Source organism: Cannabis sativa, chromosome 9, assembly GCF_029168945.1.
Source record: "Cannabis sativa cultivar Pink pepper isolate KNU-18-1 chromosome 9, ASM2916894v1, whole genome shotgun sequence".
Lineage (NCBI taxonomy): Eukaryota > Viridiplantae > Streptophyta > Magnoliopsida > Rosales > Cannabaceae > Cannabis > Cannabis sativa.
In genome coordinates this window covers 1,879,312-1,892,847 of record NC_083609.1, presented here as the reverse complement: position 1 = coordinate 1,892,847, position 13,536 = coordinate 1,879,312, and the positions used below count along the sequence as shown (strand labels likewise).

General features: G+C 29.2%; 2 protein-coding genes across 3 annotated transcripts; one reads left to right on the top strand and one right to left on the bottom strand.

The window, feature by feature from the left end:
* The first annotated feature begins 383 nt into the window (after positions 1-383).
* Positions 384-2,602, top strand: LOC115723125 (allene oxide synthase 1, chloroplastic-like). Its single transcript, XM_030652553.2, has one exon. It carries the CDS (start codon positions 723-725, stop codon positions 2,298-2,300), a length of 1,578 nt encoding a protein of 525 aa, XP_030508413.1. The 5' UTR covers positions 384-722; the 3' UTR covers positions 2,301-2,602.
* Positions 2,603-10,368: 7,766 nt separating this feature from the next.
* Positions 10,369-12,889, bottom strand: LOC115723343 (putative vesicle-associated membrane protein 726). 2 transcript variants are annotated; one of them, XM_030652786.2, is made up of 6 exons: positions 12,737-12,889; positions 12,309-12,537; positions 11,532-11,673; positions 11,326-11,446; positions 10,990-11,052; positions 10,369-10,876 (listed from the first exon to the last, which is right to left on the bottom strand). In XM_030652786.2, the coding sequence occupies exons 2-6, from the start codon at positions 12,496-12,498 to the stop codon at positions 10,733-10,735; spliced, it is 660 nt and encodes a 219-aa protein (XP_030508646.2). In that variant the 5' UTR covers positions 12,499-12,537; positions 12,737-12,889; the 3' UTR covers positions 10,369-10,732. The 2 variants fall into 2 exon arrangements, with proteins under 2 accessions (XP_030508646.2, XP_060959914.1); XM_061103931.1 differs by lacking the exon at positions 12,737-12,889 and having other exon boundaries at positions 12,309-12,634.
* Positions 12,890-13,536: the final 647 nt, after the last annotated feature.

The window sequence follows — 13,536 nt, the reverse complement described above, 5'->3', positions numbered from 1 at the left end:
TTTAAAATTTTTAAGTCATTAATTTTTTTTTAATTATTGAGATTGTTAGATTTAAATTTTTTTTCTTTAATTTCATTCATTTTTTCTAATTTATCTATTGTTCATCTATCAAATTATGTTCCTTAAATGTTAACATGTACCAAAGCAAATTATACTCTCTGAACTTCTATTCACGTTAAACTCTCTTAAAGTAAAATTGATAAGTATCATTAAATTTAATAATCTCAATAGTTTGAGAAAAAATTTTAACAACTTAATTTTTTTTTGAATCAAGATGAATAGATCACGTGGTGCAAATTTCTTTTTTACCCCTTTAATCATATTGACGATCCCAAAGATCACATGTAAATTAAAGAGATCTTATACCTCAACTTATGTTAAAGTAATTAGGGTAAAAATTCTCATCATACAACTAATACCACTTACAAGCTAGTCTTTAAAATACCAAAATCTTTAATCCCTTTCCAAAAAAAGTGGTGAATTTTAAAAGAATTTCACCGTCCATGGCATTTCATTTTCATAATTGAGATTATTAAATTTGATTATTTCCATTGGCTTATTTGGCCGGTGCTCAAACTCGTCCAAGAAAACATAAAGACCACTCTGTTCAACTCTGTTCTTTATAAATACATCTTTTTCAGATTCAAACCATCAAAAACCCATCTCAGTTTCAGATCAAAGATCCAATCTTTCTCTTCCGACCAACCTTAAAAATCTCATCAATGGCTTCCACATCTCTTACTTTCCCTTCTTTACAACCCCAATTCGGATTATCCAAAAACCCAATCAAAACCCCCAATCTTCACCGCCGTTTAGTTAATTTTCCGATCACCGCTTCAGTTTCTGAACCACCTTCTTCAATCTCAACTCCGGCACCGGTAACAGAATCCAAAAACCTCCCCACTAAAAAAATCCCGGGAAACTACGGATTCCCTCTGATCGGTCCAATTTTAGATCGATTAGACTATTTTTACAATCAAGGAAGAAACGAGTTTTTCAAATCACGAGTTCAGAAATACCAATCGACGGTTTTCAGAACCAACATGCCACCGGGTCCGTTCATCGCTTCAAATCCACGTGTCATCGTTTTATTAGACGGGAAGAGTTTTCCGGTACTGTTTGACGTCAGCAAAGTCGAAAAAAAGGATCTTTTCACCGGAACTTACATGCCCTCCACTGAACTCACCGGCGGCCACCGTATCTTATCGTATTTAGACCCATCGGAACCCAAACACGCCAAACTCAAAACCCTAATTTTCTTCATGCTTAAAGCTCGACGAGACATGGTGATTCCTGAATTCCACAAAACTTACACTGAACTCTTCGAAACCCTAGAAACCGATCTCGCCGCAAAAGGGAAAGTCAGTTTCGGAGAAGCTAATGATCAAGCGGCGTTTAATTTCTTGGGTAGAGCTCTTTATGGGGTTAATCCAAACGACACCAAACTCGGATCAGACGGTCCTAAATTGATTCAAAAATGGGTCTTGTTAAATCTTCACCCAATTCTAGTTTTGGGTCTTCCTAAATTGGTTGAAGAATTAGCAATCCATACTTTTCGATTACCCTCTTTTTTAGTCAAATCCGATTACAAAAGACTCTTCGATTACTTCTATGAAGCTGGAAATTACGTTCTTGATGAAGCTGAACAAATGGGAATCTCAAGAGATGAAGCTTGTCACAATTTAATCTTCGCAACTTGTTTCAACACATTTGGAGGAATGAAAATCCTTTTCCCAAATATGTTGAAATCAATCGGACGGTGTGGAATCAAACTCCATACCCAATTAGCTGAAGAGATCAGAAATGTGGTCAGATCCAACGGTGGAAAAGTAACCATGGCTGGAATGGAACAAATGCCTTTAATGAAATCAGTTGTTTATGAAGCTTTTAGGTTCGAACCACCTGTGCCTTTACAATACGGTAAAGCAAAAAAAGATCTTTTGATCGAAAGCCATGATGGGGTTTTTGAGGTTAAAGAAGGTGAAATGTTATTTGGGTTTCAACCTTTTGCTACTAAAGATCCGAAGATATTTGATAGAGCTGATGAGTTTGTTGCTGACCGGTTCGTCGGAGAAGAAGGAGAGAAGTTATTGAAGTATGTTGTTTGGTCTAATGGACCGGAAACTGAGTCGCCGACGGTGGGGAATAAACAGTGTGCCGGGAAAGATTTTGTGGTGATGTTTGCTAGGCTTTTTGTTGTTGAGTTATTTCTTCGTTATGATTCGTTTGATTGTGATGTGGGTGTTTCGCCATTGGGAGCTGCCATTACTATCACTTCTTTGAAAAGAGCAAGCTTTTAAGTTCCGGCCGGTCACTTTTCCGGTGATATATAAATATATATTTTTTTATGGTTTTTTTGAAAGGGTAAAAGTGTAAAATTCTTTAGTGGAATTTTTAGGGGTGGAAAATGTGGTCCAATAGTGGTGGACTTTTCAATTTCATGATTTGGTACTTTTTTTTTTTTTTTTTTGTAATTTTTAGTTTTTATTTTTTATATAATTATTATAGGTAATCCAGTAGTGGATAGTGATAGTGATGTATCTTTCTTTTGAAAAGGACATGTATAAATTCATTTTCACGTGTATAAAAGTATGTTTTATGATGCTCTTTTACTCATTTTAAAATTTATTAGAATATTAGGGGTAAAATTATTTGAATTATTTTCGATTTGTGATATTTAATTTTATTTATTTTGCTTTGGTACTTTATTTGTAATAAAAAAAAAATTTGTTAAGTGTTAAGTTGGATATGCCATCATGTATACATTAAATCTCTATTTGTTATTATTAATGAATAGAATTCATAACAACAAATAGATTAGAGAAGGAATTTTCTCAAACTAGTATAGTTGATTTGAAGTCGATGATTTCTCGCAATCAGAAAGAGCTTTTAATGGCTAGTTTCTCGAGAGATGGTGTTAAGAGAGCTCTTTTAGATATTCCAAGTAATAAAGTACCGGTTTTAGATCGATTTGAGAGTTTTTTCTTCCAAGATAATTGAGAGATGTTGAGAGATGAATTTGTAAAGTTATTATGTATTTTTTGCATATATGAGAATTGTTGAAGGAAATTAATTTTATTGTCTTCACACTCATTCCTAAAAGCAAGTGTCTAGCCAACGTAAGTGATTATAGGTCGATTGCATCGGATTGATGGAGTTATAATTTCACTAAGGAGTTGGTATTAGAAATAAATTATCTTAGTGAAAAAAAAAAGATTAAATAATTAATTGATGAACACAGCTTTATAGCAAGTATATGCACAATTAATCAAGGGTATTTGGCTCTGTAAGAACCAGTATTTTTTGTAGTGAAAATTTATGTCCAGTTGTGTTTGGGATTCGTAGTGTTTTGTCTGGAGTTCGTAATGTTAGTGTTAGTCCACGTCAGCAAAGATATTTTGGGTTTTAATTGTTCAGATGGTAATAACTATCTATTTTGGTATTCTTAGTTTAGCTAGGTATAAATACAACTTCTGAGTATTATGTTTATGAACTTTTTTGATCGGAGATTAGGGATTACGTTTCTTTCTTTTTGTTTCTTCTTTATGTTTCATGGCATGTGATCTTTGAGCTTGGAGGTATTAATCCAAAGTTGCAGATCAAAGCTTGAAGATGTTGAGTTCAGACTGAAAGGATTTCAGTATCATCTTCATCACCAGATCTGAAGGGAGTTCAGATTGAAAAAAAGTGTTGAGGAGAGCTCATCATTCACACAAGGGGATCTTGTGTCTCCAATCAAGGGTCTTGGTTGATATGGGTATAGATTCACTGTATTTTGTAAAAGAGTGTATTGCTTACAATATTATTGGTTTTTGTAAGATACATCTTTGAATATAGTGAAAGTTATTACCTTGGTTCGGGGAACTCAAGCACTAGCCGCCTAGAATGAGTTTCTAAGACAGGTGAAGCTTGTAAAATTCTGGTGTTGAATCTTTGATTTTGTTTTTTATATTCAAGCTTAAATCAAGATAAAATTAATTTAAATATGAAAAAAATAAGTTAGATAAGAACTTAAGGTTTACAGGCTCTAAATCTTGTTTTGATGGAGGTAAAATGGCAATGAAATTAAAGATTGGCTTAGGTGAAAGTCAACAAATGTTGGCATTCATTCAACTTTGAAAAGGATAGATTTGAGCTCACATATCCAAATTTCATAAACAAAATTTTGGGACAGCTTTAGAAGCAATAGTGTATTAAATTTGGAGAAATCGCAATAAAGCATACTAGCTATAAAAGGTGCAAGTAATTGCAGGTAGTGCTAGTTGCATTAAAAAATTTGTAAAGAGTAGAGTTGCTTTTTATCTTTTCATGAAATTAAATAGAATAGATACTGAGATTGTTCCTAAAAAGTTTCACAAAAGTCTTTAATAAAACTTCTGAACATGCTCTTGCAGAAGCAATGGGAGTTAGAGTTAAAGAAATGTTTAGTTGGTAATTAAAGAGTAAAAGTTGGTAGCAGGTGTTTGTTGAGACATATTGTCTTACGGTGGTACAAGCAATTCATAGTCATGTAAAAAATATTTTTTTATTTGGTATTGTTATTTTTAATAGTATTTTCAGTTTGGGGATGTCCCAATTAAGTTGTTTCCTTATTTGGTTACTGAATTTATTGGTTAATAAAGATGATTTTCCATAACAAAAAATAGAGTAGATACAAAAGTGGCTCTCTTATTTATAAGGAAGTGGATATGTTGATAGGAAGAGTTTTAGAGAATCAAAATTTCTTAAAATGTATAGAGAAGAAAGAAGTATATCAGCTCATGTGGGGTGCTACTAGATTGTAAAGTTTTATTTTGTGGAATATATTACATTGATGATTGATATAAAAAAAAAAAAACATATACCCTACCACCCATAGGTAAAGTTTATCTATTAGTTTCCAATCAATGAATATTCGAAAAAAGAAATGATAAATTTTATTTTATTAGATTTTAATGAATCAAAGATTCAAAAATGACAAGTTTTGTTTGGTGTCTAAAATTAAAAAAGTGTGATGAGTTATGTTTGGCCAAAAACAAGATTGATAAGTGGAAAGTCCATTGACTTGCATGTGGTACAAGTTTCAATAGGTAAAATTTTAATGTTCAACTGAATTATTGTAATTTGTGTCTCATCCCAAGTGGAAATATATAGAAAAAAACAAGTAATCAAATGGGAATTAAAAATTAAGAAAAGGACTAAAAATGGAAGAGGATATTTATGATCACATGTGTTTCTTTAGGGATTATTCAACAAATTAATTTTTTAAAAAGAGAGTGTGTTGTCTATATGAACAATGATAGCATGTGCTCAATTTGTACGAAGGAGAGGCCACAGACCACTTATCATGTTTTCTCGGATTGCAGGACTTTGTCTACCTATTTAAGTACTCTAGGGCTGCACATCGGGCAAGTATGTCACATTTTAGGTTTTTCGAGTTTGAATTTTTGAATTTCGGGTGTTAAAAAATGTCTACTGAACCCACTGAGTTTTCGAGTTTCAATCAAATTTAAATAATTATAAATTTAAATCTAATCACCACAACCCTCACTCTCATCAAATAATAATAATAATAATAATAATAATAATAATAATAATAATAATAATAATAATAATAATAATAATAATAATAATAATAAAATTTAAACCAACCACTACAAAAAAAAAAAAAAAAAAAAAGTTTACTTTTAGTCACAATAAAACTTGACTAAAAGTAAAAATTTATGAATCAATTATAAGTTATCATTTCTATGTTGTGACTAAATGCGACTTTTAGTCGCAATAAAAATATTAGTTACAAAAATTATAATTTGTTGTGACTAAATGTATTTTTAGTTATAATATTTGGATTAATTTGCGGCATAAATACTTAAGTTTAACTTCCAGTAGCAAATAAATACCGAAATTTAATTTTTTGCGGTAATAATACTTAAGTTATAATTTTGGGACTTCTGTAGGTATCTGGTTAAATAAATTGTCACGTGGCAATCCCTTATTTGTTCAAATCATTAAATTTTTATTTTAAAAAAATTAATTCAAATATACCAATAAGAAAATAACACGTGGATATAATGACTTAACATTTAACAGTTAGGTACCTACAAAGTTCTAAAAATATAACTTAGGTGTTATTACCGCCAAAAATTAAACTAAAGTATTTATTTACAACTAAGAGTTTAAACTTGTATTTATGTCGCAAATTACTTTAATACTTGTTGTGATTAAAACTAAATTAGTGACAACTTGTATCTAAATACTATATTTTAGTCACAAGTAACATTTTGTTGTGACTAAAAGTCGCATTTAGTCACAAAAAAATTATGTTGAGACTAAAAAGTTATCACTAAAGGTAACAGTTTTTGTAGTAAGAAGAAGAAGAAGAAGAAGATGTGGTGTGGCGGATGGTGAGGTGAGTGAGTGTTAGGCTTAGGTTACATTTTTATTTTATTTTTTACTTATATATATCATGTTCGAATTTCATTCGAAACTCAATATGTGAAAAATGTCAATCTGATATCCGTTACAAATATCGTTTGGGTGGCATCTGAATCCCAATTTTTTAGTTTTTCTTTAAGGTATCAGGTTTACCAGGTTCCGGCCAGACAGGGTCAGCAGGCGAGTTGGGTTTTCGGGCGGGGTTTTTACACCACATATTGAAATTTATAACTTTTTTACTTTGGTACTGTGGGGTGGAATCTTTTCAAAAATATAGTGTAAGTTTTATGTTGTGTATTGTGTTAAGTTTTCACGGTTGTTCCATTGTTGTTTTAATTGTTTTATTTTGTTGTTTTACGGTTGATTTATAAAAAAACAGTATTTTTGTAAAAAGAAAATTGTATAACAGTAAAATTATAAACTTTTACTCAAAATCTAATATTTTTGTAAAAAAAATTTCAAGCTCAAATATACCCTACTCTACTATAGATGAGTAGAAGTGGAGAAGTTTAGGTTTTGAATATGGTTATTATAATGAATGATGATAGGAGGAGTGGTTTTGTTGGGCTAGAAATTTTTAAGGCCCAACAAAACTTAAGGTAGACTTATCTTAGAGCACTTACATCAATTTTATTATTAAATGTTTTTTAATAATGTGTTTTTTTTTGTTTTTTGTTTTTTTGCATTATATGTAGATAATTTTGAGCTAAAATTGTGAAATGTCTACCTTTCCACATGAAGCTATAAAGGGAAAAACAAAATAAGATAGAGAGAGGAAGAAAAACGAAGTAAAAAATTAATAAAAAATATATCTTTAAGCAATCTATATGTAGCACATGTACACTAGCTCGAGCAAAACTTCATTATTATTATTATTTGTAGAGGCTCGAGCAAAATAGAATACAAAATCTAAATAGATGTAATTTAAGTTTTAAGGTAAGTTTGTAGCACACTTTTTGAAAAAAAAAAAGATAACTTAGTATATTTCAATCTATTTTGGCATTAACAAATTTTTTTAAGTTTAATTTTTCTTATGTGTGATATTTATGTACGATTATCTGTAAATATTTAAAAAATATTAAATAATTTATAATGTAAAAATAATTTTTAAATAATTATTTATTACACATATAAAAAAAAATTAAAAAAAAATATAGCAAAACACTTCTTTCATGATGTGTAGAATCACTCCAATATGGGCAATGTAGTGGCATCCACTTTTCCTATGTCTTGATGGTCCTCTCCCTTGATGGTAATGTCAAAGCTAACATGGATGTACTTATTGAAAAGTCTAATTCTCTTTCAAAAAAAAAAAAAAAAAGGAAATCTATTGAAAAGGTTGAATTTGAGATGGGATCAATAGATTTTTCTTATCTTATCTTATTTTTTTATTATTTTCTTATTTTTTGTTTTTGTTTTTCTTAAATATTGCCTTTATGGAATTTAGCCTTTTGATTAATATTATTTTGTTTTTGCAAATTCTTTCAATTAACAAATATACTCTTTTTATTGCATACTATTCATTTTGCATCAAGGTATCTTTGACTTCATCAATTAGTACTAATCTCCATCCATTGAAAAGTCAAACCATGTATAAACAAATGTGACTCTATTCACCACCACCTCAAAAATTCTAATTACTTGTAAAAGAAAAATTAAAACCCAACAAGCATCTTTAAAAAAAATATATATTTTTATTAATATTAGACATTTATTTATATATAGCATTTTGTAAATAATTAATATTTCATAATAATTATTAAATTAAATGTAATTATGTGAGAGATAATACTTAATTCTATCAATAATAATACAATATTTTTATATGGTGCTAAACACAACATTTAAAATTTCTAAAATAAAAATAATTCTTAAAGTATATATATGAATTGTACAAGTATCTATTCTTTTTTATTTATATCAAAATAGATGTTATGGTTAGTTTACCATAATCAAGCTAAGAATTATGAATATGATACATTTGACTTTTAGCTCATTGCAAATATAATTTGTTGTTCAAAATGTCTTTAGATTAGTTAACCAGAATGATCTATTGTCCTTGTACTAAGTAATTCACAACAAGTCATTTGGGTAGCTTTCCCAACATAGATAATTTAAGGTATAATAATTAGTTGATTAAATTATGATCAAAATCTTCATCAAATTTAGGTGAGAATAATCTTTTTTTTAAAATCTATTTTTCACTTTAATTGCATTGCTTGGCATTCACTTCATCAATATATGTTGTATTTAATTAATTCAAGTGGTTGCCTTGTTCACATTACAATTACATCTTATAAATGTACTTCTTCTTCTTCCTCTTTTTTAAGGAATATAAAATAAAGAGTATGTAGTATAAATATTTAAGTTTATCTTTTAATTGTAAATAAATACTTGAGTTTAATTTTTTTGACGGTGATATGAACTTTTGTAGGTACCTGGGTGTTAAACATTAAGTAAATTAATTAAGTAAATTACCATGTGTTAATTTTTAATTAGTCTAAGTCATTAAATTTTTATTTTTTTTTTAAAAAAATTAATTTAAATATATTAATAAAAAATAATAAGTGAATAATGACTCAACATTTAACAGTTATGTACCTATGGAACTCAACTTAGCTATTTATGTACAATTAGGAGTTAAACTTAGATATTTACGCCGCAAATTACTCTAAAATAAACTTATTATTTATTTAGTTTGCGTTTGATAACACTTTTCCAATTAATTTTTTGTTTTTTAATTAAAAAAGTAAAAAATATTTTCCAAAAACATATTCTATAAAACTGTTTTTATTTTTTAATTTTTTAATTAAAAATCAAAATTTTAAAAATATTGAAAACAAAAAAAATCACTTTCAAAATATTTTAAAACAATTTTTTTTTTCTTAATTATTACTATCGACTCCAACCCTAACTTGGACCTTGAAACCCGAACTATAACCTCGATCCCAATTCACTCAAACTAAAATTAAAAAATAAAAATTATAAAACATACTGTTGTTTTCTGTTTTTAAAATTAGAAAACAAAAGTATTTATAAAACATATTTTTAAAAAAATTTGACAAGATGAAAGAGGTGAAGTAAACGACACAAAAATTAACAAAGAAATATTATTTGATTAAGACTATTTTTTTATAACAGCTTCAAATTTTAAATACATTATAAATAACCAGACCACTTAAATATAATAGTGATCTTCCAAGAAAACAAACCTGACCAAAATAGACAACACTATTAACAAGTCTAGGATAATATTTAAAAGAAATATCCAAATAATCTTTTATAATCTATCTATATATCTATATAATTCCATTGTTAAGGTAGGTGACGTGGCAGCACCAATAATATAACCTTCTTTGTCTATTCTTTGATCTCTCATTTTTTTTTTTTAATTTTTAAATTTTTCATAATATTTTATATATTTAATACCAACATTAACTTATAACCTTCTTTAAAGTATTTGTAACTGTCAAAATATAATTTGATAATTATTATTAATTATTAATATTAAAAAAAAATCAATAATATATATGTATATATATTAACTTTAAAGATTTTAGAGATTATTTAGTATGATATTAGAATATATGGGATTACCTTGTTAAGAATATATCTCTACCTACATATTAGGAAGAATCACAACTTTTGTTATTAGTGGCACAAGTGATATTTAACCCCATTAATAAATTTGTAACAAATTATCATCAATTTTTCTTCCAAATTAACATAATCATTCTTTTAAATTTTTTAGCAATTATGTAAAATTTCAAACTAATAGTAGAAGAAATGAAAGGCAAGTAAAACATACCATATATAAAATAACATAATAATAATAATAATAATGAAAAATTGTATTTATCATAACAGTTCACATTGATAAATAATCATAATAACCAAAGTACTTAAACTAGAGATTAGAAACACCCCAAAAAAGAATAATAATAATAATAACAATAGATGAAAATAAATGGGATAGATATAAATAATAATTTCAAAAGGACATACTCCAAAATATTCCTCAATTACATCTTAAACAAAATAAATCCAATACACAAAGCAATGCAGAGACCATCTAGCTAGAAAAGGTAAAAAAAATCACATGAACACTATACAAACAATCCAAAATACAAAACGCTCCCACATCCTAAAATGCTATATCAGTAAGGAGGGAATGGTTAATCTAAACAGTAGTAAAGGCCCCCGAAAAGTGACGAAAAACGATGCTGTTGAGAACAGCAGCGTGGAGGTTCAGATGCAGTATGCAGCAGCAGCGGCAGAAGAGTATCCGGGGATACCCCGGGATACTCCTCTAGGGAATTTAACAATGGAAACCATGACAAACAGATAATATGATAATGAGAATCAAGGCAATGATTATACCCAAAACGATCAATTTTATCTTCATGTTCTGAAGCCACATCTTTCTTCTAATCTTAGTCCCCTGTTGCCTGAAATCTTGAGCCTGCAACACAGCATTTGTAACAAAATATCAGACCATGACAATCGACTTCGTCTAAAACCCAAACTTCGGACCAAATAACTATGTTTGAATACAATACGAAGCTCAATAACTACCTGGGAGCGGAGGTTCTCAGTTTTATCCACCAACAATTCAATCTTCTCACCACGGTCAAGAACCTGCAAGAAACCGAGGTTACCACAAATAAAACTTGGTGAATTCATTTAGTAAATGAACCAAATAGATCTCAGAAGGCAGGCAATTTGCTCTTTTTTTTTTTTTTTTGAAACTAGAATCCCCACTGAACCTTACAATATTTGGGGACCAGGTAACTACGTCAATAGCTATGTGGGAGCAAACCACATGCCTAACGATTTGAGCTTACCCCTCGCGGGTTGCAATTCGCTCTTTTTCTAAGATCAGATCAAACTGATAGGGAGCTGTTTTATTACCTTCTCAATATTTTCCATCATAACACCCTTAACTTCAGACACTTGAGCTTTAACTTTAGAAAGCTTGCTGATCTCTTCAGGATGGTCCACACAATACTGCATATGCTCCTTCAGCTTGGACCTGCAAAACCAAAATTGATTAAAAAGTTAGCATGTTGGGTAGAACATAATGCTACATTTTCAGGAATAAGGATGAATTTTATTACCCAAACTCCTTGTTAAGGCCATGAGCAACAGCAGTGGCTGCTTTTCCTCCACCATATCTTTTGTTAAAATCCTCCTTAACTCTTTCCAGGAAAGCAATAGGAATTTGTCTACCGGCAGATTCAGCTGCAACTACACAATAGGCTGCGAAACCCAACATGGTAAAAAATTAGAACCGTCATTGTCAATCAATTGACAGACACCATGGAAACAAATCTAGGAAACAAAATCAATAAATAATCTAATGGAACAATCCCACATTTGTTATGACATGTACAGATACATAGGTTCATTGCTAGCACAATCACCAATTGTCAAAGCTGGCTCTAAAAGACCCTTTCAAGGTCAGCTATTCCTAAGCTTCACGTTCTCAAGATTAAACATAATTAACTTATCTAAAATGGTCCCTCAAATCGTTCATTGCTAGCAGATCTGTTCGCTGTAATAGATTTTTTTTTTAAAAAAAATAACATAAAAATAATACCCCATAATTTGTGTTTACATTTTTGCTGAAAGAATCATACAATGTCATTGATTCAATTCAAAAGAATACCAAACAAGGTATGAAATCCAATGAACTTTTGGTAATTAAATTCCATATCTTATATACAAATCAAAGACTATCAGGCATGGATCATAGAGAAAGAAAGCTAAACAAATAACCAAATCTGATAATAATAACACAAACACACATTCGGATTCGGATAAAAAAATTCAATTCAGAAACACAAAATTCACATATCAACTCAGATCATACACATAACATTATTAGAACTCACTGAATCCATTTTCGACGAGGTAATTGAAGGTATGACCATCACAATTATAAGTAAACTTATTATTCGAAGCAGGAAGCTTCTGTAGACATTGAGAAGCGATGCTGGTAAAATTTCCCGTAAACTCCGTGTACTCAGCGAGAACCACCGTACCTCGAGCAACGAAGCTGTAAATCAAAGACTGTTGCCCCATCTCCAACAACAACAACAAAAAAACAAACAAACCCTAACCCTATAAACAACGAAAATAAATCAAAATCAGGCGAATTCAAAAACCAGAATTTGAGATCGCAGAAAAAAAAAAAACAAAAAAGTTGCTGGATTTGCGTTTGCTGAGCCGTACCGCAATTCAATATGTATATATATAGGAGAGAGAAAGTAGAGAGAGAGAGAGAGAGAGAGAGAGAGAGAGAGAGAGAGAGAGGGATTACCTTTGAGGCTTGAAATAGATGTGAAAATGAAATTTGAAAGAGAGATTGAATGAAGTAAGGAAGAAATATGTTTGTTTGTTCTTAGAATAGTTCGCCTTGGCTTTCTCCCACCACGCGCTTTATTTTAAATTTGTTGGGCGTAACGTCTACACTTTCTAGACAACAATAGACTATATAGAGAATATAGATAAATTTGATGAGATATGATTTTATTATATTAAATTAAAATTATTAAAAATTTACGCATAAATACTTAAATTTAATTTTCAATTATATTTTAAAAAATTTAAGAGTTTTTTTATTTTTACATTTTAAAATAATTTTTTTCTTACATTTTTATGGAATTCTTCATAGAATCTCCTATTGCAACAAGCGATGCAACCTAAATTGAAACAAAAAGATTCGTATAGAGTGCTGCAACCACTTTAGAAACCCAAACTGTAAATTTTAAAAAAAAAAAGTTAAAAAAATAGTATATAAGGTAATTCTCAAACATTTTAATAGTACTTAATAATTAATTAATGTGTTATTTTTTTATTAATATATTTAAATAAATTTTTAAATAAAAAGACTTTCATGTGATAATTGACTTGACACTTAATAAATGTGTATAGAAGTTTTAAAATATAACTTAGATATTATTAACGTCAAAAATTAAATTTAAGTATTTTTGTATAACATGAAGTTAAATTTAGGTATTTACGCCGTAAATTACTCTAAAATTAACAACTTAGGGGTGTTTATAAATTTGTAGTGAAAATATATGGTAAAAATTTTATAATATTTATTTTTTAGGAGAA